The sequence below is a fragment of the Canis aureus genome, chromosome 4 (assembly GCF_053574225.1).
Source record: "Canis aureus isolate CA01 chromosome 4, VMU_Caureus_v.1.0, whole genome shotgun sequence".
Taxonomy (NCBI): Eukaryota; Metazoa; Chordata; class Mammalia; order Carnivora; family Canidae; genus Canis; species Canis aureus.
The window spans coordinates 29,326,275-29,351,604 of NC_135614.1; the positions used below are offsets into that span (position 1 = coordinate 29,326,275).

Here is a 25,330-nt window from a genome sequence, read left to right on the forward strand (position 1 = left end):
AGCGGGAACGGTGAGAGCTAAGCCCAGATCCCTCATGATCCCACACCTCCCCGTGTCACTTGGCAAACAGGAAAGAGCACCCATGTCTGTCCCTTGCTCAGGCCCAACTCAACTGGGGGCTCCCCCAAGGAGGCACCGCCATGCCTACTGTCCCTGGGATCCGCTTCACAGCTGGGACCAGTGGGGGACAGCTTACTGATGATGAAGATATTTGCTTACCTGAGTGACTGTGGCAAGACAAACTAGAAAAGGGGGTGGGAGGTGGGGAAGATGACCCGGAAGTCTTCCTGGAGGAGTTCAGTGTACAGAAAAATGTTTTTGGTGCTCAGAACACATAATCCCCAGTCGAGGAAAAAAGCCCGAGAACAAATACCAGATATTATGTAAACCTTAGAACCTCACCTCCCTCGATGTACCAGAGTAGCACATGTTCCTAAAAGGGGGAACCTGCCAGGTAAGAAATCAGCCTACTCAGGTGAGGCGGTGGAGGCCCAAGAAGGCCCTCTCCTCGGCCCTTCCAGCCCTAACGGTCCCCTGGTCCCTTCATGGCTCCCCAGGCCCCTGCAGGCATTCACAGGACAGGAGGGCCACCCAGGGCGGAAGGCAGATGGGCCTACCAGACTCAAAGGCCTCCTGGAGAAGCACTTTCCAGGCTGTCCCTCACTGCCATCCCTTCCATTCCCTCCGCTCTGGTCTCCGTCTACCTGAGGTTATGGAAGTTGGTTGGCCCAGCACAGAACATTCAGGAGCAAAATCAAAATTCTTATGAAAACATGGGGGAGGGGATCCCTGGGTGGCGCAGCGGTTTAGCGCCTGCCTTTGGTCCAGGGCGCGATCCTGGAGACCCGGGATCAAATCCCACGTCGGGCTCCCGGTGCATGGAGCCTGCTTCTCCCTCTGCCTGTGTCTCTGCCTCTCTCTCTCTCTCTGTGTGTGACTATCATAAATAAATAAATAAATAAAAATTTAAAAAAAAAAAGAAAACATGGGGGATTAATGGACAAAGGGACCCTGAGAATCACCTCCTCCAACCTTCATCTTGCAGGTGAGCAACCTGAGGGTCCCCGAGAAGTGACTCTTCTAGAGTGAGGCCTCGGGCCACCTGGGTGGCTGAGTCTGCCTTCGGCTCAGGTCATGATCCCCAGGTCCTGGGATCGAGTCACGCGTCAGGCTCCCTGCTCAGCAGGGAGTCTGCTTCTCTCTCTCTCCCTCTCCCTCTGCCCCTCCCCACCACTTATTCTCTCTCTCTCTCTCTCTCTCTCTCTCTCTCTAGGTAAATAAATAAAATCTTTAAATAAAATAAGATGAGGCCTCTCATACTCCAAAATCCTTCCTTTCCCTTGGCTCCATCCCTTCCCCCTCCTCCCTACAGTGGGTGGGGGGTGATGCAGAGGTAGAGGGAAGGGAGTATTTCTGACTCCACTTTTCTTTTACCCTAAGCTCTGCCGTCATACGTAGATGCTACCAGCCCCCGACTGGCCCATCTCAGTACTCGCTGCTGGCCCCTGGTTACCACGCTCCCTTGAGGGAAACCCTCCTCCTACCTCACTGTGGCTGTTGACGGAGGAGTGAGGGCTGAAATAACTTCATCAGACGGGAGCTCTCTACTGAGCACCTAAGAGGTGCTGAGTGCTCATTACGATCACCTCATTTTACCCGCACAAAAACTCTATGTGGCAGATATTTTTAGTATTCATATTTTACCGATGAAGAAAGTGAGCTTGGCAAGGCTAAGTAAATTGTCCGAAGCCGCCGAACTAGCGCAACGTGAAGCTGGGATTTCAGGCCTGCTTTTGTCCCTCCTCCAAGGCTAGGCTGTAAAGTTCACAAGCCTGAATTTAAGAGACCAAAGTTAATATTCGAAATGAGTCCTGCCCCTCCGTGGTGGGGAGGGGGTGCGAGGGGACGGGGTGAGTTACACATCCGCTCCAGAGCTGCCAGGACTCAAAAGCACTTGGGAAACTTTTCTTTGGAAATCTCCTGCAGAGGTCATGGACATGCCATCCAGAACTTTCAGATTCAATACATCATAATTACACATTTGGGTACCCACACTGGCTTCCTCTCTTATTCATTGGACTTGCTTGCGAACTACCTCTGTTTCCCAAAATCACACTGGCTTTCAAATGTCGAGACATGTCACCCCAGCAACATTCAAAAGAACGCTCCGATGCCATCAACAAGCCTGTTCCCAAAGACGGACCCTCATTTCCCAAGTAAGAATGAAACCATTTGTTCTTTCACTTCTGCATTTATTCAAAAAGCATCTTGTGATGCTAGACACTGTTGTAGGTTGCTATGGAAACAGAGGTAAACATAAAAAGTTTTCGGTCTTGGAGTTCTTGACATGGGGACAATACTTCTTCAGGCAATTTTTGCAGAGGACCTCAAGTGCCCCCGATACTATGGATGCAAACAGGAACATAGAGTCCCAGACTTCAGGAATGCTACATTCCAGCAGGGGGACAGGCATGCCAGCCAGCCCTCTGGAAACTGAACTAACTAGAGAGTTATGGGAGACGGAGTGACCGCCGAAGCTAGTGTCATGGTCCATGTTAGGAAAAGAGTCAGTCCCCAAAGGTGACCAAAGTGAAATAACAATCACAATCAACACTTACGTGGCATTTGTTATGTATCAGGTGCTACTCTAAGCAATCAACGTCTACTTTATCCTCCCAACAAATCCATGAAGTGATTACTATTATCAACCCCACTTCCCAGGTTGAGTACACTGAGGCCCAGAGAGGTTAAGCAACATGCCAAAGGTCTAAAAGTCACCAAGTGGCAGACCTATGATTTGAGGCCGAGCCGTCTGGCTCCAGAGAGCAAGCTCTCGACAACGACACTGAGTTCAGCAGGATGAGAGAGGTTCACTTGGATTGTACGTTCCGGTCCACTGGGTTTTAGACAAGCAGCCACATTGCTCCCATTATTACTCACCTAATAATCCCATTGTCTCAGCAATGAACTCTTGAACTCACTCTGGTTAAACACGAAATCTGCACGGGGTGGGATGGGGTAAAAGGAAGTGACCTTTCCAAGGGAGAAGTGCTTCACTACACGGAGGACAGTGAGGGACCGGGGACCCAGCCTCCGCCTTCACCGCCGTCACGCTCTTGATGGTCCAAAGAGCCACTCAAAGTAATATTCAAAGTGGAAGGCAGCTAAGGGGCAGACGGTGCTTTCAAGCCACAAGGCGGAGCACAGGCACCACTGTCAATGCAACCCTCTAACCATGGCGGAGAATAAGGGGCGATGCCAACTGGTGACAGCCAAGACGCCTTTGATCTCTGTTCTCCTTGGAATGTGGAGAGATGGGGCAATTCAGCCCCTTGGTCCCATTGCTCTAGTGTTGAACAAGGAGAGTAGCTTGCAAGTTGAAGGCAGTGACAAGGTTTTCTGGAACCAGAAAACTCTGGCCGGGAACGGAGCCCTGCCCAAGTGCCATAACTACTCCAATGCTCAGTGTTTGCCCATCTCTAAAATGGGGATAAGGGAAATAATACCTGAACATGGGCTTCTTGAGAGGCATAAGAGACACAAGGCATGTGGAGTGCTTAACCCCATTTGCAACACCTGGCAGCACCCAGGAAAGATCCAGCAGTATCAGTAATCCTGGCAGATGGTCATATAATCAAGGCAGAGCCAGCTCTGGACAGCTGAAGCCCTCCCCTGTTTTCCCCCAGCATGGCCACTCGGGAGCCCCTTCTGCAGTATGGGTAGGCTCTAAATCCATCTCCAACTCCTCTTGGGTGCCCTCCTACATTTCCCAGGACCCCTTGCAGTTAGGGTACCATGTGACTAAGTTTTGGTCAATAGACTGTGTGGGCAGGAGGGATGTGGACGGCCTCCAGGACTGCTCCCACAGTCACACCTCACGGGGCTTACTTCTCACCCTCATCTGTCAGATGGATACAGAGGATTCAGCAGAGACTGTAAGAGACCCCTAGAAGATGGCAGATGCATCCACAGGCACGAGAAGCCAGGGGCCCTGAATGTGGAACAAGGCGCCACCCCATCACACTCCACACACACCCTTAATGGCACTTTATAGAGCAATACATAAGCTCCTACTGTATCAAGTCATGGACATGTTGGGGTTGCTTATTATAATAACTGGCCTAGCCTCTGTGTTCTGTGACGTCACGCTGGTATCTTGACAACAGCCACGGTGGGCATATTTACCCCACAGGAACTGACAAATGCCACAAATAGGGGCTTTCTCCCTAGAGAGTAAACACCAGCACATCAGTGGATAAACAGGAGTCAACTAAGCGGAACAGGAGAGGAAGGATAAGGAAAGAGGACACCTGGGTGGTTCGGTGGTTGAGCACCTGACTTTGGCTCAGGGCGTGATCCCGGGGTCCTGGGATTGACTCTTACATCAGGCTCCCTGCAGGGAGCCTGCTTCTCCCTCTGCTTATGTTTCTGTGTGTGTGTGTGTGTGTGTGTGTGTGTGTGTGTGTGTGTGTGTGTCTCATGAATGAATAAAATAAAATATTTTTTTTAAATCTTGTATAAAAGAGGATAAGGAAAGAGAATTCTAGGCAGAGCGAAGATCATCTATGACATGAAGGAAGTCCCATGCAGCTGGCTCCAGAGGGTTGGGGAAGAGAGACTAAGAGGAACCCACAGAAGAGGCTAAGAGCTGGATCCAGTAGAAGGACTGTCCAACATGACAGCTATTTGTTCTAGTTATCTATTGTTGCATAAAAAATCACCTCAAAATGTAGTGGTTTACAACAATCATTTTATTTTATCATTTTTCAGTCAGGAATTCAGGAAGGGATGAGCTAGCTGGATCATCTTTGATTACATCAGTTGGGGTTCAAGGATCCATTTCCAAGATGTATTCTTCTCATCACGTCTGGTGTCTTGGTGCTCCATGGAGCGTCGCTCACCCACCCCCACCATCTCCATGTGGCACCTCAGCCTCCAAGGCTCTCCCTGTAGCCTGGACTTCTCACAGCACGGTGGCCTCAGGACAATCAGATGTCTTATATATGATGGCTGGTTTCTCGAAAGCCAGTGTTCCAGGAGGCCAAGAGGGAAGCTGCAAGGGTTCTTCTGACCTAGTTTCAGAAGTCAGTCACGGGATCCCTGGGTGGCTCAGGGGCTTAGACCTGCCTTCAGCCCAGGGTGTCATCCTGAAGCCCAGGGATCAAGTCCCACATCAGGCTCCTGGAATGGAGCCTGCTTCTCCCTCTGCCCATGTCTCTGCCATTCTCTCTCTCTCTCTCTTTAATGAATAAATAAAAATCTTTAAATAAAATAAAGAAGTCACAGTCACTCTGACTTCATTCTACTGGTTACGAGCAAGTCAGAGTCTGGATTCAAAGCCAGGGAATACCCGAGAGCATGAATACCAGGAGGCTTGGTTTGTCGAGGGCCTTCTTTGAGGACTGGCCACCACACTGTCACTGGTTGGCCAATACAGCCTAATCTCTAGGACCCCTGTGAGGAGCCACAGATCAAAAAAGGAGAACTATCAGCCCTGTCCACAAGGAGCAGCAGATGGGTGATGCTCACGCAGGATGGGGAGGACAAACAGTGGGGAGTGTGGGAGGACAGAGCGAGGCCTGGCTCAGACCGTGCAGAAGGCTTCCCAGGAAGGGGACACTCCAGGCAAGTGAGCTAAGCCTCCTCGCAGGGTGGGGGAGGCAAAGTGGAGAGTTAAAAGGGAAGGAGGGAGCCATCCCTGAGGTCACACCCAGCCTTCTAGCACACCTGGCCACCCCTGGACCAGGCCAGGCCATCTGCACATTTCCCAGCACGGGCACTGGACGCCGTGCAGCAGTGGCCAGGCAGCAAGAGAGCCAAAGCGGCTCCCGACTATGCCAGCTCATCACCACCAGGCCCACGAACCCGTCCAGTGCAGCGGGGCCCAGGGAGGGGCCGTGAAGCGTAGACCTGTTTACTCTGGCTCGACCTCCTCACCCAGAACCAGCAGGCACCACGACCAGCAGAAAGGCCAGTTATGCAACCACCCTCGCAGCAGCCTGCCAGCCCCAGAGATCCGGCCTGGCCGCCGGGCCCGGTGGGGAGACTGCTGCGGCCTACCAGGCCTGCCTGGGCCTCAACTGCCATTTTCCACATAGGTGTGGGATGCTCTGTTGACAAACACCTGGGGACAGCAGGGGCCGTGGGAGGGAGCTAAAAATAGCACGGCTGGCCACAGAGAGGCCTTTTCCAAATCCTCCGAATCCTGTTATTCCCCATGCACGGGCCCTGGGGGGCACACGCAGGCTAGCACCCAAGCAATCACTCTTTCCAAAGGCTCTCACTGAGAACAAGGGTGGGGGCCTGGGAGCCCTCCTACATCACGTCAGGAGCGGCACCGTCATCAGAAGTCATGGCAACCGGTGCTGGACCTAGGGATGGGAAGGCCAGGTCCACCTTCACACCTCCACACATCCCCAGGGTCTCTGTCTGGCCACCCTCTGACCAGTTCTCCATGTCCTCCACCTTCTCCGGACCTCAAGTTCTTGATGTTTCTCTTACTTGTTAGGCCGTTAAGAATTAAAGGCCTTGTACTGTTTTTAACTTCTTACATAGGTGTATACAACCCAGCTGGACACTTAGAAAAGCCACGTGTGTGGACATGGAGGGTGTACGCTGCACAATTCCAGGGCCATCATTCATGATTCTGAAGGGGAGCGTGCCCCTGGAATCAGGAGGCATGGCTACTGGCCCTGCCCAGGAGGAAACAAGCTGCCTTACACAACTCTGTATCCCCGAGAAAAGGACACCCATGCTCATGAAGACTCACAGACTGAACCACTTCGTCTCCTGCTTCTAAATATTCGTGCACGAGATCTGGCTGACGAAGGCCACAATACCCACTGGTCTAGAAAGAAATCCATATTGTGATACAATAATGTATTTCCAGGCGGTGGAGGTGGAGAGTGGCAAGGAATCGATCTTTCTAAGGCCAGGGAAGATTCATAACCAGCACTACCTTCTTCAGAGTGCACAGATTAAATTCTCTGCCCCACCGACACCTGAAATGTACTTTATTTATAACAGATTGGGAAATTCAGATATAGTTATGTGCTTTTCATACAATTCCCATTCTTTTAATAAAATAGGTTCAGAGTTCCAGATATGAGCAAATAGCATGTGGGAATAATAAGGCATCATGTCACACCAGGATACTTAGGTTCACAGTTTAATGATAAGGCTTGGCTGGTGGGTGTCAAATTTCTCCACTCCTCACACCCTCCTGCAGGTGTGTGCACAAATACACACATACCACACACACCTCAAGTTTTTAAAAATATGTTTGAACTCTGCATCCTACTCCTAATATCTCCTGTGTGTGTGTTAATATCAGAAAGAGTGGTTTTAGGGGATCCCTGGGTGGCTCAGCGGTTTAGCACCTGCCTTCGGCCCAGGATTGAGTCTCACATCGGGCCGCCTGCAGGGAGCCTGCTTCTCCCTCTGCCTGTGTCTCTGCCTCTCTCTCTCTGTGTATCTCCCATGAATAAATAAATATAATCTTTAAAAAAAAATAGTGGTTTTTTCCAAAACTTCAAGGAAGACTAGTACTCAGAAAAATGCCCCATACTTATTCTGTGCCTCCAAATCCCTCCTCCCCAACATAGAAATATGGCACATGTGCCACGGTGCATAAAGTCTGATTATGTATCAGATATGAATCTCAAAGCAGCCCTAGGGTTGTGCAGTGAGCAACCTATACAACTGCACACAGCACACCTGCCTATCAGGTACAGAAAAGGTGCTGAACCCATGTTCCAGCAAGGAAAAGCAAGACTCAGAGAGATTGAAAGGACTAGTATCCCTTAAGGGTCACCTCTATCCTCATGGTATACAATTCTCTGAATTTATCTAAGAGGTTTCATGCCTCATCCTGGGATGATACGGGAGTCTCCACATGCCAACTCTTCTCTTACGCCCTGTTTTCCCTCCGTCTGTGACACGGATGACCTGAGCAGAGCTAACCTACCGCTGCTACAGGAGGTAAACCTGGCAGTGTACAGGGCAAGGGTGAGACGTGCGGGCTCCACCGCCCACCTGTCTGCACTTCAACCTGGCCCAGCCCCTCACTAGTGTGTTACCCTGGGCAAGTTACTCAGCCTCTCTATGCCTCAGTTTTCTCATCTGTAAAGTGATGGCAATACCACCTATTTTGCTGGGTTGTTGCGAGGATTAAATAAGATAATACATGCGAAGAACTTGGAAATCACCAGACACATAGTAAGCACTCAAAGTCTGTTATCCAAAAATTTATTTATATATATATTTATAAATATATATATACATATATATATATATCCTCTGTACCTCAGTGTTCTGATCTATAAAATGGATCAATAAACATGATTATTCCATAGGACTGTTTTGAAGGTTGGCTAACAGAAGAAACATATGGAGCTTAAAACAGGGCTTGATGCATCGTAACTGCTCCAAAAACAAAAGTTTGTGATTAATTTTTTTCCCTAAGAAGTCAGTTACCCCAGTTCACAGGAGACTTACCAAAACGAAAGCCCGAGTAAGTGTAGGTAGGGATCCATGCCACGTCTGGGGAGGAGCAGCAAATGGCCAAGAGAGACTGAGTGTCAACCGCTATTTGCTACAACAGGTGACAGACAGGATGTATTAAGGATTAGAGGTCTTTGTTTTAAATGAATTTTCTTCCTGAGGTCAGGAAGTTACAGAGGAGCGTAGGTGCACAGGCGCCTGAGAGGTAGGGAGGAAAGAAGGGGCCCTGCTCACTTGCCGGTTTCTCTTCTCACCATTAGAATCCTTTGAAAGCCCTGCCTCGCATTTAAATAGCATCATCCCCTGGAGATGGCTGTTTCAGCTTCATTACAGTCTGTGTTCATAGAGTACAAATAGAAACCTTTGTGATTTTATTAGTTTCCATGCAACTCAGGAGAGATTTGCATGATAACATTTCAGCTCCTGATTTAAAGAAGGGACCAATTAAAAATATAGCGCTCACACTGCCTGTCATCGGAAAATGAGAAGGTACCCAGAGTTTGAAAAATCTCTGCCGTATCTGGTTCATGGCTATAAAGCAACCATTCAGTATGGCAGATACAATAACTCCCATCTCAATTTTTAGTGTATTTTGTAAGAAATACTTGCAGGATGTCTGCACCCCCTCATATGAGTGTAACGACACCTACAGAAAAATCTAAAGCAGTATTTTTGCCCAGGCTTCGTCAAGTCCTGCACAATCACCAGTTCACTCAATAATACCCAAAGGCTACCTGGTACCCTGTGGATCTGTGAAGCACTAATGTAATGTGTCTGTGACAAGTTAAAATGTAATATGTGGGGATGCCTGGGTGGCTCAGCAGTTGAGCATCTCCCTTCGGCCCAGGGCGTGACCCGGGGTCCCGGGATCGGCCTCCCTGCAGGGAGCCTGCTTCTCTCTCTGCCTGTGTGTCTGCCCCTCTCTCAGTGTCTCTCATCAATAAATAAATTCTTTTTTAAAAATAAATAAAACAAAATAAAATGTAACACGTGGCCCCCAGTAGCAAGATCTAATTGATGTTATGTAACCTAAGACTATTTGGTCCAGTCCGTTCTGATGTAGTCGATGCTTACAATTTGGAGGTTGGGGGCGGGGGTGGATTTTATTTCAAAAGTTATTGAGTGTGCGGGGATCATCCCTTCAGACACTAGCTCCTTTGCCACAGAAGCTTTGATCATCTCCTCCCGGCTTCTGGAGGCTGAAATGCTCCATGGAACGGAGCCAAGATGAACATTCTCACTCCAGGGTTGCCTTCTGGGCCAAGTCAAGGAAAAGCATCAAAGCAGGTTGATTTGCGTGACCTTCTCTTTAATGAGATGTTTCTTTTTATGCCCAACCTCCACAAAGCCAGCCTATCATAGCGCACCACTTACAGCCTATAATCTAAGACGTCGCCAACCTTGCCTCCACACCAAAACTTAAAACTAAAACCCCAGCAGTGACGTGGCTATTTCCTTAGAAGTAACAGTAGAGTCACAAAAAAACCTATTTCTAAGACTTTTTTTTGGTCTCGTTTTGCTTTTTTTAATCACAAGTTTGAAGATACTTCCAAAAGGGCCTATGTCCTCAGACCGTAATTCTTAACTACGCCATCTCATCCAAGTCAGTATGGACGTTTCGGAGACGCATCAGTCAGATTTCACTCTCGTGATTTATAATAGAACCAGGACTGCCCGATTGCCCTAAATGATTCGCTCCTGGGTTCTTCATCGGGTACCAACGGTAACTTTAGAATCTGATTTGAAGAAACAGCTGTTATACTGAAATCACTGAATCAGAGAACACGTTACATGTAAGAAAACCGAGGCCCAGGGACAATGACTTGCCTAAGGTACCAGAGCCACTCCTATGTCAAGATCAAAACTCCAGTAGCCTTTAACTTCACTCTTAGAATAGATGCCATTAAACCGGACTCCACAGACAGAAGCAGGGTTATGGTGTCTGTTCTGCTCTCAGTACGGGCACCACCTAAATCCAACAAGGCCAGGCTGGGTACTTCTCACAGGATTGCCATTTACCAACCCTTAGAGGAAAATTACTAGCTGCCCCAAGGACAAACATGAGTGCCAAGGTGGCCACGGTGAAGAATGCGGGAGGAAAATGAGTCCAAAGATAATGGGGGAGGGGGTCATCTCCAGGAGGTAGGGGTGGGGGGGGGGGATTTTCTTTTCCTTTATTCTATTGTGGTAAAATAGGAACAGCATAGAACTTACCATCTTAACCATCTTTAAGTATACAGTTCAGTACTATTAAGATTATTCAGCGTTGGGCAGAATGCTTCCAATCTTGCAAAACTTACACTTTGTGCCCGTTAAACCCCCCCCCCCCGTAGCCCTTGGTAACCACCATTCTACTTCTATCTTTATGAATTTGACTATTCTAGGTACTTCATATAAGTAGAACCACACAGTTGCTGTCGTTCTGTGCCTGACTCATGTCACCTAACATAATATCCTCAAGGTCCATCCACGTCGTAGCATGTTTTACAATTTCCTTTCTTTATAAGGCTGAATAATACTCCATTGCAAGTATATGGTACATTTTGTTTTTTTTCATTCATCTGTCAGGGAACATTTGGGTGGCTTCCACCTTTTGGCTTTTATGAATAATGCTACTATGAACACGGGTGTGCAAATATCTTCTTTTGGATTTGTACCCAGAAGTGGAATTGCTGAATCATATGGTAATCCAATTTTCAATTTTTTTTTTGAGGAACCACCATACTTCTTTCCACAATGACTGCATCACTTTATATTCCCATCAACAGTGCAAAAGGATTCCAAATCCTCACAGCTTAGCCAACACTTGTTATTTTCTGGGCTGGTTTGTTGTTGATGTTTTTAATAGTAGCATCCCAGTGGGTATGAGGTGTTCTTTTTTTTTTTCTAATGCCTTGCTTCGACAATGAACATATCGTACACTTAAGATGAAGGACAAAAGTGTAACACATTGATGTTAAAAAAGGAATCTTAAGAATGAATGAAAGATTGAGTGTAAGACCAGAAACCATAAAACTCCTAGAAGAAGACACAGGCGCTCAGCTTCTTGACATCAGTCTTGGCCATGATACATCAGATTTGACACTAAAAACAAAGGCAACAAGAGCAAAAATAGACGAGTGGAACTACATCAAACTAAAAAACCCTTGTACAACAAAGGAAACCACCATCAAAATGAAAAGGCAACCTGCTGAATGGGAGAAAATATTTGCAAATCATATATATCTGATAAGGAGTTAATACCCAAAATATACAAAGAATATATACAACTCAATAACAAAAAAAAAAGCAAACAATCTGATTTTTAAAAATGAGCAGAAGAGGGGCGCTTGGGTGGCTCAGCCAATTAAGCATCTGACTTCGGCTCAGGTCATGATCCCAGGGTCCTGGGATCCAGCCCTACATCAGGTTCCCTGCTCAGTGTGGAGTCTGCTTCTCCCTCTCCCCTGCCCCTCCTCCTGCTCATGCTCGCTCGCTCTCAAATAAATAAATAATTTTAAGTACAATGAGTTCTCTGTCTCTCATGAATAAATAAATAAAATCTTTATTTAAAAAAGTAAAAGGAAAAGAAAAAGTGCAATGAGTTATCACCTCACATCTGTTAAAATGGCTATTATCAAAAAGACAAGAAATAGGGCAGCCTGGGTGGCTCAGCAGTTTAGCGCTGCCTTTGGCCCAGGGTGCGATCCTGGAGACCCAGGATCAAGTCCCATGTCAGGCTCCCTGCATGGAGCTTGCTTCTCCCTCTGCCTGTGTCTCTGCCCCTCTCTCTTTCTCTCTGTGTGTGTCTCTCATTAATAAATAAATAAAATCTTAAAAAAAAAAAAGACAAGAAATAACAAATGCTGGCAAGGATGTGGAGAAAAGGGAACAGTATGCACTGCTGGTGGAAATATAAACCAATGCAGCCACTATGGAAAACAGTATGGGGGTTTCTCAAAAAATTAAAATAGAGCCACCCTATGTTACAGCAATTCCACTTCGGGGCATTTATCCAAAGAAACCAAAAACACTAACTCAAAAAGATATATGTACCCCCATGTTCATTACAGCATTATTTATAATACGTAAGATACAGAAACAACCTAAGTGTCCACTGATAGAGGAACGGATAAAGAAAATGTGATTGAGGGATGCCTGGGTGGCTCAGTGGTTCAGCGTCTGCCTTTGGCTCACGGCGTGATCCCGGGGTCAAGTCCCACATCAGGCTCCATGTGGGGAGCCTGCTTCTTCTCCCTCTGCCTATGTCTCTGCCTCTCTCTGTCTCTCTCATGAATAAATAAATAAATAAAACCTTTGAAAAAGAGAGAAAAAAAAGAAAATGTGATTGATAGACAGATAGATAGAAACATTGACAATTTTTAAAAAAGAAAAAAAAACAATGTATATAAAGCTGTTGCCAGCTAATGTTGGTCATGAAAATCCCTAGCACTTCGGATAAACCCTGCCATCTTCCGAAAGAACCTTCCCACAAACCTGAGAGCCTTTTCTCCGAGCTCTTCACTTGATTATCATTGGATACCCACTTTCTCCTCTTCCAGAGCCAGAAAGGGTCTATACTCCAAAGCAAGTTAATGCAGCAACTGTTCCTCAAGAGGGATAGGACTCTGCTCCCATATAACGGGCACGCAAAAAAGATCCCCACGGGCCACAGGCCACCCAGTTAACTAGACAATAGTTCTCACTGGAAGAGCTGAAATCTTCCACAAGTGAAATCATTCTTTCTACTGGTCTTTACATAACGCTTCACTCTTGGGGGGTGAGGTCACTTGTCATGACTTACTCATTAAGACAAAGGTGTAGGAACTAAAAATCCATCCAATTATATATTTACCCAACATCTAACTCCCAAAAGAGAAATTCTGTTTTTCACTGTGTGAACACCTCCCTCTACCCCTTACTCTCCCTCACCTTCTCCTCTTGCACGTTCCCTTTTCTGGTTTCTTTCTGTTCTGCAGAATAGGGGACATGGCGACGATAGCATATGGAAGCCCAGAGAAGAGGTAAGATGAGCAGTTGGGAGGAACAACCCTCGATCCCAGAGAGCAGCTATACTTAAATGGTGCAAAAAGAGGCTCCAGATCACTATCTGCTCTCTCTCGTTTGGGAACAGCTGACACCTAGAAAGCAGAGACCAACTCAGGCATCTTCACAAAGGATCCATGCTCTCTACATCTGGATTCTTGGCGTGGCCTCAGAATCACATCTGCTCCCGGCCAAGCCCAGCACTAAATGGTGAAGGAAGCTAACCTTGGAACATAGTACATGTGTCATTGACAAAGAGGCAACTCAATGGCCAAGGGACAGCCCACACCTCCACCCACAGCTTCCAGCAAGACCAGACACATCCTGGAGGGCAAACCATCAGAACCAACAGCCAAAATGGACCCTTTCCAAACTTTGGGGGACGGGACAAGGAGAAACCTCATTACCCCAGGTGAAGGACACTGGGAAGTCATTAAGAAAAAAAGAAAGTGGCCTGAGAGGGGTAGGACTATGGGCATTCTAGCCCTCAACAACACTGCTGACATTAACCACCACCCAGCTCTGGGCCTTCCTGGGCTGGACTTAGAACCCAAAATCTACTATCCTCCAAGATTTGTTCTCTGTGTCATGGGAACAGACCAGAAGCAAAGAGGGGTTCACGTAAGGAGAAAGATCTTTCCATTCATTCCAAGGTGGGTTTGTCCTCCGTGTGGCCTCAGGTGATCGTGACACCCCCATCCCCTATGATGACAGGGCTTGGGGCTCCCAGCACTGGCCCTGGGGAGGAAGTACCCAGACCCTAAATCTCCCTTTCACCTCTATGACTTCGTAATGCCCTGTGATTCTGAGCTGGCGAGAGCAAGTCCCTGTCTGCTGTCCACTAACCTGCCAAATCCAGTCTCTGCTCTCAGATGCCGGTGAAGTCACTACGGAAGAAGTGGAGGAAGGAAAGGGTGAAGAGCAGCAGGAAGGAGAGAAAAGAGAAAGATAGGCGTTTCTGCTAAATGCCCAGAGTAAGCCAGATCTGGGGCCCTCAGAAAACCAGGCAGGCAGGCCAAGGAAACAGCATAGAGAATACCAAGTGAATGAGATGTCTTAAATAATTTCGCCTTTGGCCATGTAAAGAAGCATTAGTCATACAGGTAATGAGATCTCAAAGGGAGATGAGGATGTTCAGTATATCCATTCTGGACCTGGAGTGTCAATTACATTTCCAAATTGGCAATTAGACAAAGACAAAGACAATCACCAAATAATGCCGAAAAAAGCAAATCCCATCGTCCATTCTTCTGAAGCTGCCCTTCCATCCCCTGCCTGACTCAGCCAGCTCACAAGCAGCTGCTCATCGTGAACCAAATCCTTGAGCTGCTGGTCAAGAGAGACCTGGGTGGCATGAATAACCGAAATCCAGGAATGACTCAAACATCGTCAGGTCACCAAATCAGGCCCATCCCTTTCACCAGCCTTTTTCCATAGCTTCTGACAAATTACCGGAAAGAGCAGCAAAATGTCCTGGCACCTACTACGCTCCCACCCGGCCCCCAGCTAACCAGTAGGGAAAGGACCCTCCCAACACATATGTGCGCCTGTGTTTATATGACTCAGCCCCTGCCCTCAAACCCCCTCAAACCCAGGGGGTTTGCAGGCAACTCAGAGAGCAGACGTGTGCACACCCCATGAGAACACAGCTGTTTTTTTCCCTCTCACCCTGTCCAATAAAAGTCACAACGGGGTCTTATTTTTCCCCTGGTACCAGCTCGGTTTCAGGCACATAGTATGCACTTACTAGGTAGTAAAAGCCAAATCTAGAACAACAATCATAACCATAATATTCATCCGAGGATCGGTTCCATGCTGGACACTGTGCCAGGCCCTTCTTCACCCTGGCTGCCGAAGACTCTTTTGGCTGAGAGTTTCCTCCAGCTTCTCCTCTTCGACAATGGAAAGACATAAACAGCACATCTCAAGGAAAAAGTCCCTGACAGTACGAGCTGCAAACAACCGTGCTAAGGTGACAAAAGGAGCTACTCTCAATTTCACCTGCTAGGATCATTGAGAAGAGCAGCTGGAGGGCGCACCGTGCCAGCCAGCCGTCCTCCCCACACTCAGGATCAGCGTTGAGTCCAAACCTTTTAAGTCGAACCCTCCATTTGGGAAGGCCCACCCAGGACCCTGTGGCAAGTCAGGCTGGCAGTCTTGCTGCCCACTGACTTCAAATACTCCAGAGGGAGTGGCCAGCGGCTGGCTCCCTGGAGCATCACCACAGCGCAGCCCTGGCTACACCACGAGCCTTTAATTTTGCAAGAAGGTGGTTTGGCTGAGTTGCCGTCCTGGACGTCTGGAAGCCTCGCCCCTTGCAGGGTGACCAACTGGCGCGAGGGACAGCCCGCACGCCGACGGGCAGACAGCACACAGGCCACACCCTGTACACCCACAGAATGCTGCTCAGGCCCCCACAGGCCAACCCCAAACCAACAGCGCTGGCGGGTGCCTTGGGAGGGGGCACCCGAACAATCAGCTCCAGCAGGGAGGGCCCAGACCGAACCACGGCAGCTCGGAGGGGGCTGCGCGGAGTCTTCTGGACCAGGCTGTCCTGGCACAGGGAACCTTCCTTGTCTCACCCCTCCTCACTGCTCAGGAGCTGGGAATTTCCATATTTAAAAATAGGCTCCTTTTCAGGGAGGGATTGACTGGAGGCCGAGGAATGGCCAGAGCCTTGCTACTCAGTGTGGTCTGCACAGCACAACACACCTGCCCGTGTCTTGTGGGATGTGCGGAACTTCGGGCCTGACCCTGGACCTTCTGAATCACGGGCTGCATTTTAACGGCTCCCCAGGTGATTCGTATGCAATATTAAGGTGTGAGGAGCCCAGGACTAGACCAACAAATGCTGTCTCCTGCGCTCGGAAGCAGAGGTCTGACATCCCAACTCAACATTCCTTGAGACTTCTACCCAGAGCAAGAGGACACCCCTGCCTCCGAGGCTGAGATTCCTTCACTGTGCGCCCAGGGCCAGGATTCCACCCACTGCAGAAGCATTTCAAAAGAGGAGGCACTTTTGGTCTGCTGCCCAAGCCCAGAAAGGCCCTGGAATTTCAGAGGTCCTGCAGGAGGCCTGAGCTCGCCCGACCCCTAGATATGTATCCAGGAAGGGTCACGATTCCCAGCAGGGCCCCAGAGCCGTGGCATCACGGCATGAACACAGCCCTTTTCACCAGAGCCACAGAAGCGGCCCTCCAAGGGCTCCACAGCTCTGAAGTCCCAAGAAGGCGTTGGCTGCTGGGACTTGCAGATTACTGTGGTCACTGCCACTGTGAGCCAGGACCCCCCCCCCCAACCAGCCACCCACTTTGGGAAGGAGGCCCTGGCACTGCAGTCCACTGCCAGCCCGACCATCTCAACAGCACGTGTCTTGTGCCCTGGTGAGACAGAGAGGGACCCAAAGCAAGCACTTACTCCCTGCTACCAGGCACCCCCAATGAATGGCCCTATGCAGGGAAGAGGACAGTAGCGAGGCAAAGAGGGGGCCCACTTGGCCTTGGCATTCTTTCTGTCCCACGTATGTTTGGATAAGTCTCCAGAGTCAGCCCAAGGCCTTAGGTCACCTGTGTCCTCCTAGGAAAGTCTATGAAATAGGGCTGGAGAGAGTACCTACCCCATAGGGCTGTGCTCTGTTACAATCCCCAATGTGCAGATGAGGAAACTGAGGTACAAAGCAGTAAAGTCCTTGCCCAAGGTCACAGGCAGACTCTTGGGTACCACACAGCACGCCTGACAGCTAGGCGAGTGTGCTCAAAGGGAGCACAGGTAAGAGCAGTTTAAGGGATTTCTCTACTACAGGGCTTCTCCAAGCCTGTGATGTGATTCTCCAAGGTTGGTTGGGGGGGGGGGGGCGGCGCTCAGGTGTGCCACGACTCACAATGGTTTTCACATGGTAAGGACAAGCGCTCCACAGAACACACTTTGGGAAACACTGCTTTCAGGAAAGCTGGTGCCAGTACAGAGAACCCTGGCCAGGAAACTGTGACATAATCGGGGGAACAGGTCTGTGAGCTCTGGACTGGGGTAACAGGGAAGGACGTCGTCCCTTCTTGATGGTATGATGGGGGCCAGCCTGCCCTCCTACTAAATAGCTCCCATCCTCTCCGGCTGCCACTCCCGGAGCCACACAGTGTCAACACTAGTCAACGCTTAGTCCACTGACATCCCCACCCTCAAAATAGCAGCATCCGAACACAGAACTTCCCCTGGCCGCCCCTCCCCAATCCTCCAGCCTTGCAACAGCCAAGAGCCATGAACCCAAACCTCCGTCTGACCCTGAGCGGCTATCGGACCCGCCTTCCGAGTCTAGTGGTTCCTTTCAACTCAAAAGTTCTATGTGTTATAGTCTGTGCCCCTCTGGGGTCAAACTCAAGTAATCCAGGAGAAAATAAACTCACCACTTTGCAGAACTATTTACGGGAAACCTGCCTCGTGCCAGGCCTGTGCTGGGTACCATATACCCATTATTGCTATTCCTCAAAGCATCTGACAAAGTGGGCATCAATATGGTCTTTTTACAGATGAAGAAATCAAGGCTGGATGTGGCTGGCAGCCAAAGACGCCCCGCTAATGAGTGTGAGATTCACGATTTGCACCTGGGTCTGACTGCCGAGTCTCTCCTGAAGGGTGCACTTCCATTAGGAGTGCCAGGAACGAGGAGCAAACGCTCCCTGCACGAGGGCAGGTCAGCAGGAACCCCGCCGGTGACCGGGACCTGAGAGCTCGTCCAGGGCCAACCCTAAGGGCTCTGATCGGAGAGAATTATCTGAAGGCCACCCGACGCAGGCAATCCCCAAGACGCGATGAGGCAGCGGGGCCAATCTGGAGTCAAGAATTCTGAGGCACTGAAGCTCCAGCCCCGATTGGACGCGTCGGGCCAGACCCTGGGTAATTACCGAGCCATAACAGGATCTGATATTTATATTACTCACCAACCTGACAGAGAAAACGTGTTGTTTTTCTCAGACACACAGCCATGGAGACAATACCTCAATAATTCATTACATGCAGACCAGGCTTGATCAAGCCCGAACTTCCACGGGGAGGACAGCTCAAACTGAGGCCAGGTGCGGGCCTTTGCTGGGCCGCATTCGGGTCCCCCAGCCAGCCACAGCTCCGTCAGAAAGCTGGCCTCGGTTTCCCCAGGCTAATCTGAAGAGATTACCCTGACGTGTGCTGGAAGAGGAAAGAGCGGCAATAAAGACGCAGAGGCACCGTAAGGCTGAATTCCTCAAGAATTTGCCAAAAAATTGCAACACACATTCTGAGCTAGAAACTTTCCCCGTACTCTCTCGACTCCTGCCAACCACGGACACTAAATCCCAGAGCAAGAAGGGGCATCAGAAGTCACAGAACTCAATCTCCACATTTTAAACACAAGGAGAAGGAGACTAGAGATGTTAAATGAGTTCTTCAAGGTCACGGCCTTAGCCAGGCTGCCTGCGCTTCTCACTGTTCACTACAGTCTGCAACTGGATTGGACCTCAGAACGTCACAGCCTCGTGAACACAGAGCTCTGATGAAACCCAACAGAGGAAAACAATACTGTGAAAAAAGTACAGCAAAGAACACAGTACTGGATGATGGTGCCCAAGTTCTCAACAGGGGGGAAATGTGACAAGGTCTCTTACTTCCCCCCAAAAAAGTCCACATACCATTCTTTTCAAAATAGTAAAGTCACTCATCATTTGAGATTCAGAGGCCAAAGTGCTAATGATGAGATGCCCCATGAGAAACACCCCTAAAAAAAAAAAAAAAAAAGGAAACATCCCTAGCCCTGGGTTCCTTTGATCACAAGTAGGGTCCCAGAGGCCAAGTACTTGTGACATCAGAGCACCTTGCTAAAACTTACCTCCCACGGAATTTCAGATGCTAAAAACCAGCCCTCCACGGGACCCCAGCTCCTGGCGGATCATCCTGGGACTGAATGAGGGCGAGAGTGAGCATATCTGACGGCCAACAGAATTCTGGGCAAAAGCAGTCTAGGTTTGCTTGGGAAGCGTGGCGCTAAAACAATTATTCCAAGCTTAGGCCAAATGCATTCTTCTGTACGGATCTCGACAACTACCAAATACTTGGAAAGCAAAAAGAATGAAGGACAAAAAAAAAAAAAAAAAAACACCAAGAGGGCAGTAAAAATACAGACCTCAGGGGCAGAAAGAAAAGCCTAGGAAAGGCCTAAGTTATTATTTAGGGGTGTAATGAGCTGGCTACACATGGTTCAAGTGAGAAAATCAAGGGGCAGTTATCAAGAGATTCTGGGCATGTTTTAAAGTGTGCTCCAATGGTATCAAAAGTGACCCGAGACGGTCCTCCATTGGCCTCATAACCTCCCAACCAACTGCAGACACCTCTTGTCCCAGGTGGATTTTTGGTAGAAACTTCCAGTTATGTCAACTCAGCCGGCCTCGGAACTACAAAATACAGTCTAATAGACAGGGATCTTTTTTTTTTTTTTTCCAATGATCATTGCCAAAAACCTATTTTTCTCGAGAAGGCTGACAGAAGTTATGCTTGGTCATCGTTTATGAAAGAGATTCTCTATAGGAACGATCCCATCAGCATTTCATCACAGGTAGTGCAGTGGCATCGGTGAACCCCTAGAGTAAAAGGAGGTGGGAGTGTGTTTAAAACCACACGATCACAAAAACACCCAAACTTATTTGGACTTACTGAAAAAGTTTTCATTAATGATCAAGAATGTCCAATTCCTTAAGGATGAGGAGGCTGTTAAAAACTTCACCAAAAAAAAAAAAAAAACTTCACCAAAATCGCTCAGGGGCCTCGAACATTTTAGATGCCCATCATGGGGAGCTATCCCTCCTCCGAGGACAGACTCAGACTCTCTCAGTAAAGGGAAAAAAACAAACAAAACTCCAGGACTGGACTGTGGGAGGAAGAGGAGATGAGTGAATGTGTGATCAAGAAGGCTCCATGAATAATCTGTTGAGAGGAAGGCAAGAAACACGGTCGCACGGTCTCGGGGTTCAGACTCTGCTTAACCTGTTTGCTTCTCTGGAATACGAGAGGCTTCCCACCTGGACAAGTAGGGAGACACCTCTCCGGAGGAGAAGGTAATTCCAAAGTAACCGGCTGGCCAACATCTGGAAGCCTCCAGAGAAGTGGGAGGAGGAGGAAGAGAGAGAGAGATGGCTTTTATTCTTCTCCCTTATTTCCAACACACCAGTATTTTCCAAAACACAAATGTGCTGCCACAAAACACAGCTGAGCTCCAGCACCCAGCGCGTGTATAATTAATGATGGGGAGAGAGCGCCTGGGGTCACCCGGTGCTTCACCCACAGCCCCTTGGCTTCCCTACTCGCCATGGCAACCGAGGAGGCTGCTACAAGTTGCCGAGCCCTGCGCGAGTTCCAGGGGTCCTGGGATCAACTTTACTAGGAAAAGGTGTGAACATTCCCCCCAAGACCTGCTTCGCCCTCCCCGGGTTCCCCTCTTCTCCTTCATCTCCCCTCCGGCCGACCGGCCGACAGAGAATGCTGGCGCCGTGAAGTCCCCTAGGATGCGAACTGCTCAAACACAAGGCGGCTGGATCCCTCCTTTTTCTCTCTCTCTCTTTTTTTTTTTCCAGTTCTTTCTTTTTTAATTCTGCTGTCTTTGATGAAAAACTGCCCCAGCCCCTCACCTTCGGCCAGTGGGGGGCGGGGGGGGGGAGAAGAGGACATCTCTAGGGACCCGGCGACAGACCAGGCAGTGAGCCTAGCAACCGCACTTAAGGTGTAGCGCGCCCGGGTGCAGGTGGGCGTCCCCGCGCCAGGAATAGCTCCAGGCGACACCCAGCCACCTCGAGAGCCCGGGGAGCGGGGAGGAGGCTCCCGCACGGACCTCCCGCGCCCGCTCCCCGCCGCTGGCGGCATTTCCGGGGACCTAAGGAGGGTGGCGTGGGGGCGCGAGCACAGAGGCTGGAGCGCGGGGTGGGGTGCGTTCCACCGGCACATCCAAGGGACGGCGAGGCAGGTGGCACCGGCTGCGCGACCTCGCACATTCCTAAAGTGGCGGCCTCCGCGGGTTGCCTCCAAAACTGGGAGGCATCTCCCCAACTTTCCCTCGCGGTCCCCGAAGTCCCCCCCTCCACTTCCCCTGGCCACGTTCCTCCCCCGGGATTCCCCCGCCCGAAAGGTTTCCCCCTCGCTGCCGACTCCGCCAACTCGTCTCCCCAACAGGTTTCTCGAGTGCGGGCTGCCGTGCCGCCCCCCCCGCCCGCCACCCCGGGCCCCGCGCGCCCCGCTCCCCGGCCCCGCGCCCCGAGCCCCCGGCCCGCCCCGCCCGCGCCCCCGAGCTCTGCGCGCTCCGCACCCCGGGCCCCCGGCCCCCCCGCCCGCCACCCCCGGCCCCGCGACCCCGAGCCCCGCGCGCTCCGCTCCCGGAGCCCCCGGCCCGCCCCCCAGCTCCCCGCGACCCCGGCCCCGCGCGCCCCGCTCCCCCCGGCCCGCCGCGCCCCGCCCGCGGCCCCAGCAGGAGCCAGGGGCCGGGACTGGGCGCCCGCGTCCCGGAGCGCGCCGGTCGGGGGCAGGTCGGGGGCGACTCGGGGGCCCCGGCGCGCGGGGAGGGCGCAGGGCAGGGCAGGGCAGGGCAGGGCAGGGCAGGGCAGGGCAGGGCAGGCGGCGCGGGGAAGGCAGGCAGGGATGCGGCGCGGCGCGAGCAGGGGTGGGCTGGCGCAGGGGGCGGGCGCCCGGGGCGCGCGTTACCTTGGTCTTGCCCCCGCAGTGGCAGCACACGGTCCACAGGTACTTGAGCGTCCGCCAGAGCAAGATGATGAAGAGGCCCCCGAAGAAAGTCACCATGGAGGAGGCCAGGAAAGCCCACCACATGCGCTGGCCCCGGCTGTCGCACGGCACCTCCATGGTCACCGGGATGATGAGCGCATCCATCTTGGGCTCGTGGACCGAGGACGAGGAGGAAGAGGAGGAGGAGGAGGAAGAGGAGGAGGAAGAGGAGGAGGAGGAGGACGCGTCTAGGCTGAGGTGGTTCGCGTGGATATTGCTACTCATTCTAAGGCTGCTGCCTCCGCCGCCGCCGCCGCCGCCGCTGCCGCCGCCGCCGCCACCATTTGCCATAGCTAGCAGCGGGCGGCCGGCGCAGGGGCTCGGGGGAGCTCCTCCCGCCGCCAGCGCCACCCCGAACACCCGTCAACAGCCATGTTGCCGCTGCTGCCGCCGCCGCCGCCGCCGCCGCCGCGGAGCGCGGGGAGGGGGCGGGGAGGCGCCGGGGCTCGGGGCGCTGTGCGCGACCTGGCGGGGTGCGCCGAGATATATACGGCGGGACGCCGCCGCCGCCGCCGCCGCCCTCCCCCGCCGCCCGCCGCCCGCCGCCGCCGCCGCCGCCGCCGCCGCCGCCGCCCGGGGGGAGGGGATGCAGCGCGCCCGCCGCTCCCGCCCGGCCCGCGCCCCGCCGCCCAACGCCCCGAGCGCGCCGAGCGAGGGCGCACCGGGGGTCCGCGCCGCCCCCGGGCCGCCCCGGCCCTGCCCCTGCCCCTGCCCCTGCCCCGGGCCCGCGCGCCCCCCGCGCCCCCCGCGCCCCCCGCCCGCCGTGCGCCACGCGAGTGCGCTGCGCTCCGGCCCGGGACCCTCCCCGCCGCGCCCCCGCCGCCCCGGGCTGAGCCGGCGGCAACTAGTGCAGCGCGGGCGGCCCGCCCCCGCCCCCGCCCCCGCCCCCGCCCCCGGCGCCCCCGGCCGCGCTGGGCTCCGGCTCGCCGCCCCCGCACGCGCCGGGCCACCCCCGGGACCCCCGCGCCGCGCCGCCGAGCCCCGCGGCCTCCGCTCGCGCGGCCTCCCCGCCTGCGCCGGCTCCTCCCGGCCCCTCCCGGCCCCTCCCGGCCCCGGCCCCGCCGCCCGAGCCTCCCGGCGCGCTCCCCGCGCTCCCCGCGCTCCCCGCAGCCGCCGGCGGCAGCAGCTGCAGCAACTGGAGCGGGCGCGGGCTCAGGCCGCCCGAGGCGGGAGGGAAGGAGGCTCGCAGCGCCGGCTCGCCGCGGCTCGGGGCTCGGCACCCGGCGGGAGGGCCCTGGGCGGCCGCCTGGCACGCGCCCTGGCCCCCGAGCGCGAGGAACGGCGCCCCGAATCAGGCTCCGGCCCGGGCGCCTCTCTCCAAGGTGCTGCGCCCCCAGCCGAGCGCCCGACCCGGGGAGGGGAGCCCCCCTCCCCCCCACAGGCCGTTTTTACCAAAGGAGCCCCCGTGGGGAGGGAAGGAGGGACCAACTGTCGACACCGCTGGCCGGACACCCCCAAATCCTCGTGCTTCGGGAGTGAGCAGGACCCTTCTCCAGGATACACACCCTACTTCGACCCCCTCTGGCCTCTAGTTCGCTCATCCCTACCCCTTTCCTAGGTGCCCGGTGCCCCAAGCATGGCTGGAGGCCGGCGGGTGGTCTGTGGCCCTTGACAGCAGCAGGTGGTTTTTCTGTGTTTTTCTTATTAAGGGGCAGAGACTGCCCAAGAGAGAGAGAGGAACAAGGGGGACCCGGCCTCAGGGATGGTGCAAGCTCCCATAGACAATGGAGTTCCCCCAAAGTCGCTCCCACTTTATTTAGCCCCATCGTGTGAGGAGGGCAGCTTGGAGGAAGGACGCTGTAGGTGCCATTCAAGTCTAACCCCCCCCCCCCCCCCCCCCCCCCCCCCCCGTTTAGGGCCTTCTCTCCTACCTCCACCCTTAAAGAGGAGGAGGAGCCTGGTTTTGTTCAGCAGCCTCTAACCCTATACCACAGGGGAATACCTCTTGTGACACTCTCAGAAATGTTGCTTCCTCTGTTCATGGCCCTTCCTCTTGGCTACCAGCTGGACCAGAAGTTTTTCTAGTGCTAATTAGAAGGAAGATGGTCACGCTCTCCCCTCATTGCCCACAGTGGTTTCCCCAAAGTTTCCAGCTCATTAGTTTAAGCCTAATTGGAATCCTCAGGTTCCTTTCAGCCCTTCCTGTGGTGAGGGCCAAGTTAGCATCCTTTACTGCATAGGCCAAGCCTGCTTCTGCGGGAGCCAGAGCTCAGCCCTGCCCCTTGCCCCTGGAGGCCCTAGGATGCTGGGGAGGACCCAAGAAGGGAGGCCCAGCTGGGCAGAGAGGCTGAAGAGAATGTTTGCAGCTCCTCCGGCCTCATCTGGAGTATGTTCCTTGGGTTCAGGACACACATACCCTTTAGGAAAAAGTCCAGGCCAAGGTCAAAAGGGAAAGTAGAATGAAATCAGGGTTCTTGAGTATTTGGTAGTCAAAAAGCAATGCATAAAAGGGAGCTACAGACAGTATTTTCCAGAAAGTGAAACTGTCACCCAGAGAGTACCTGTAGCCTCATCCTTCGTGTACGGCAGCCTCTCTCAACATGTCTGTGCTGCGTTAGTCCCTGCAAAGACCCTGGGTTCTTCCCAGCACTGGGTTCAGGGTCAGCCCTAGATGGCTGTGGCGACGTTGCAAGAAGGTAACAGTGACCTTGAGACTCCTTCGATTTATTAGCCCTCTAAATGGCTGTACTTTGCTACCTTTGGGCCTCAGCATATGCCAGGGAAGTTAAGGACTTTCCTTAAATCAAGTACAAGATTTGAAATTTAAAAATAAAAAGAGCAGGGAAAGCTAGGATTGTCTGCCCACAGGGATACGAAGCCCCCAGAATGGATTCCCTCCCTCCTAAAACTGAGCTTCCACAAACCATGAATCCTCTCCAGGCCTTCCTGGGCAGCCCCCACAACCTGAGTTCCCTGAAATCACCAGTCTGGGGCTACCAGCAAGAAGACACTGGTTGCTCTGACTTCCGTCACCCCAACTGCAGAAACCCCAGCTGTGTCCAGCTGTGTTTCTCCA

The 25,330-nt window shown here is 52.3% G+C and overlaps 1 protein-coding gene across 29 annotated transcripts in view; it reads right to left on the reverse strand.

Moving 5' to 3' along the window:
* The window catches only part of KCNMA1 (potassium calcium-activated channel subfamily M alpha 1), a 717,266-nt gene extending 694,471 nt beyond the window's left edge, over positions 1–22,795 (reverse strand). For 7 of the 29 annotated variants that reach the window (XM_077895133.1, XM_077895132.1, XM_077895144.1 and 4 more), the window contains exon 1: positions 22,237–22,762. In XM_077895133.1, coding sequence (XP_077751259.1) covers positions 22,237–22,605 — 369 coding nt within the window. In that variant the 5' untranslated portion in view covers positions 22,606–22,762. Of the gene's footprint in view, positions 1–8,280; positions 8,594–22,236 lie in introns of those variants that run through there. The other 22 variants (XM_077895138.1, XM_077895137.1, XM_077895146.1 and 19 more) reach the window with 10 other exon arrangements.
* Between the last annotated feature and the right edge of the window lie 2,535 nt (positions 22,796–25,330).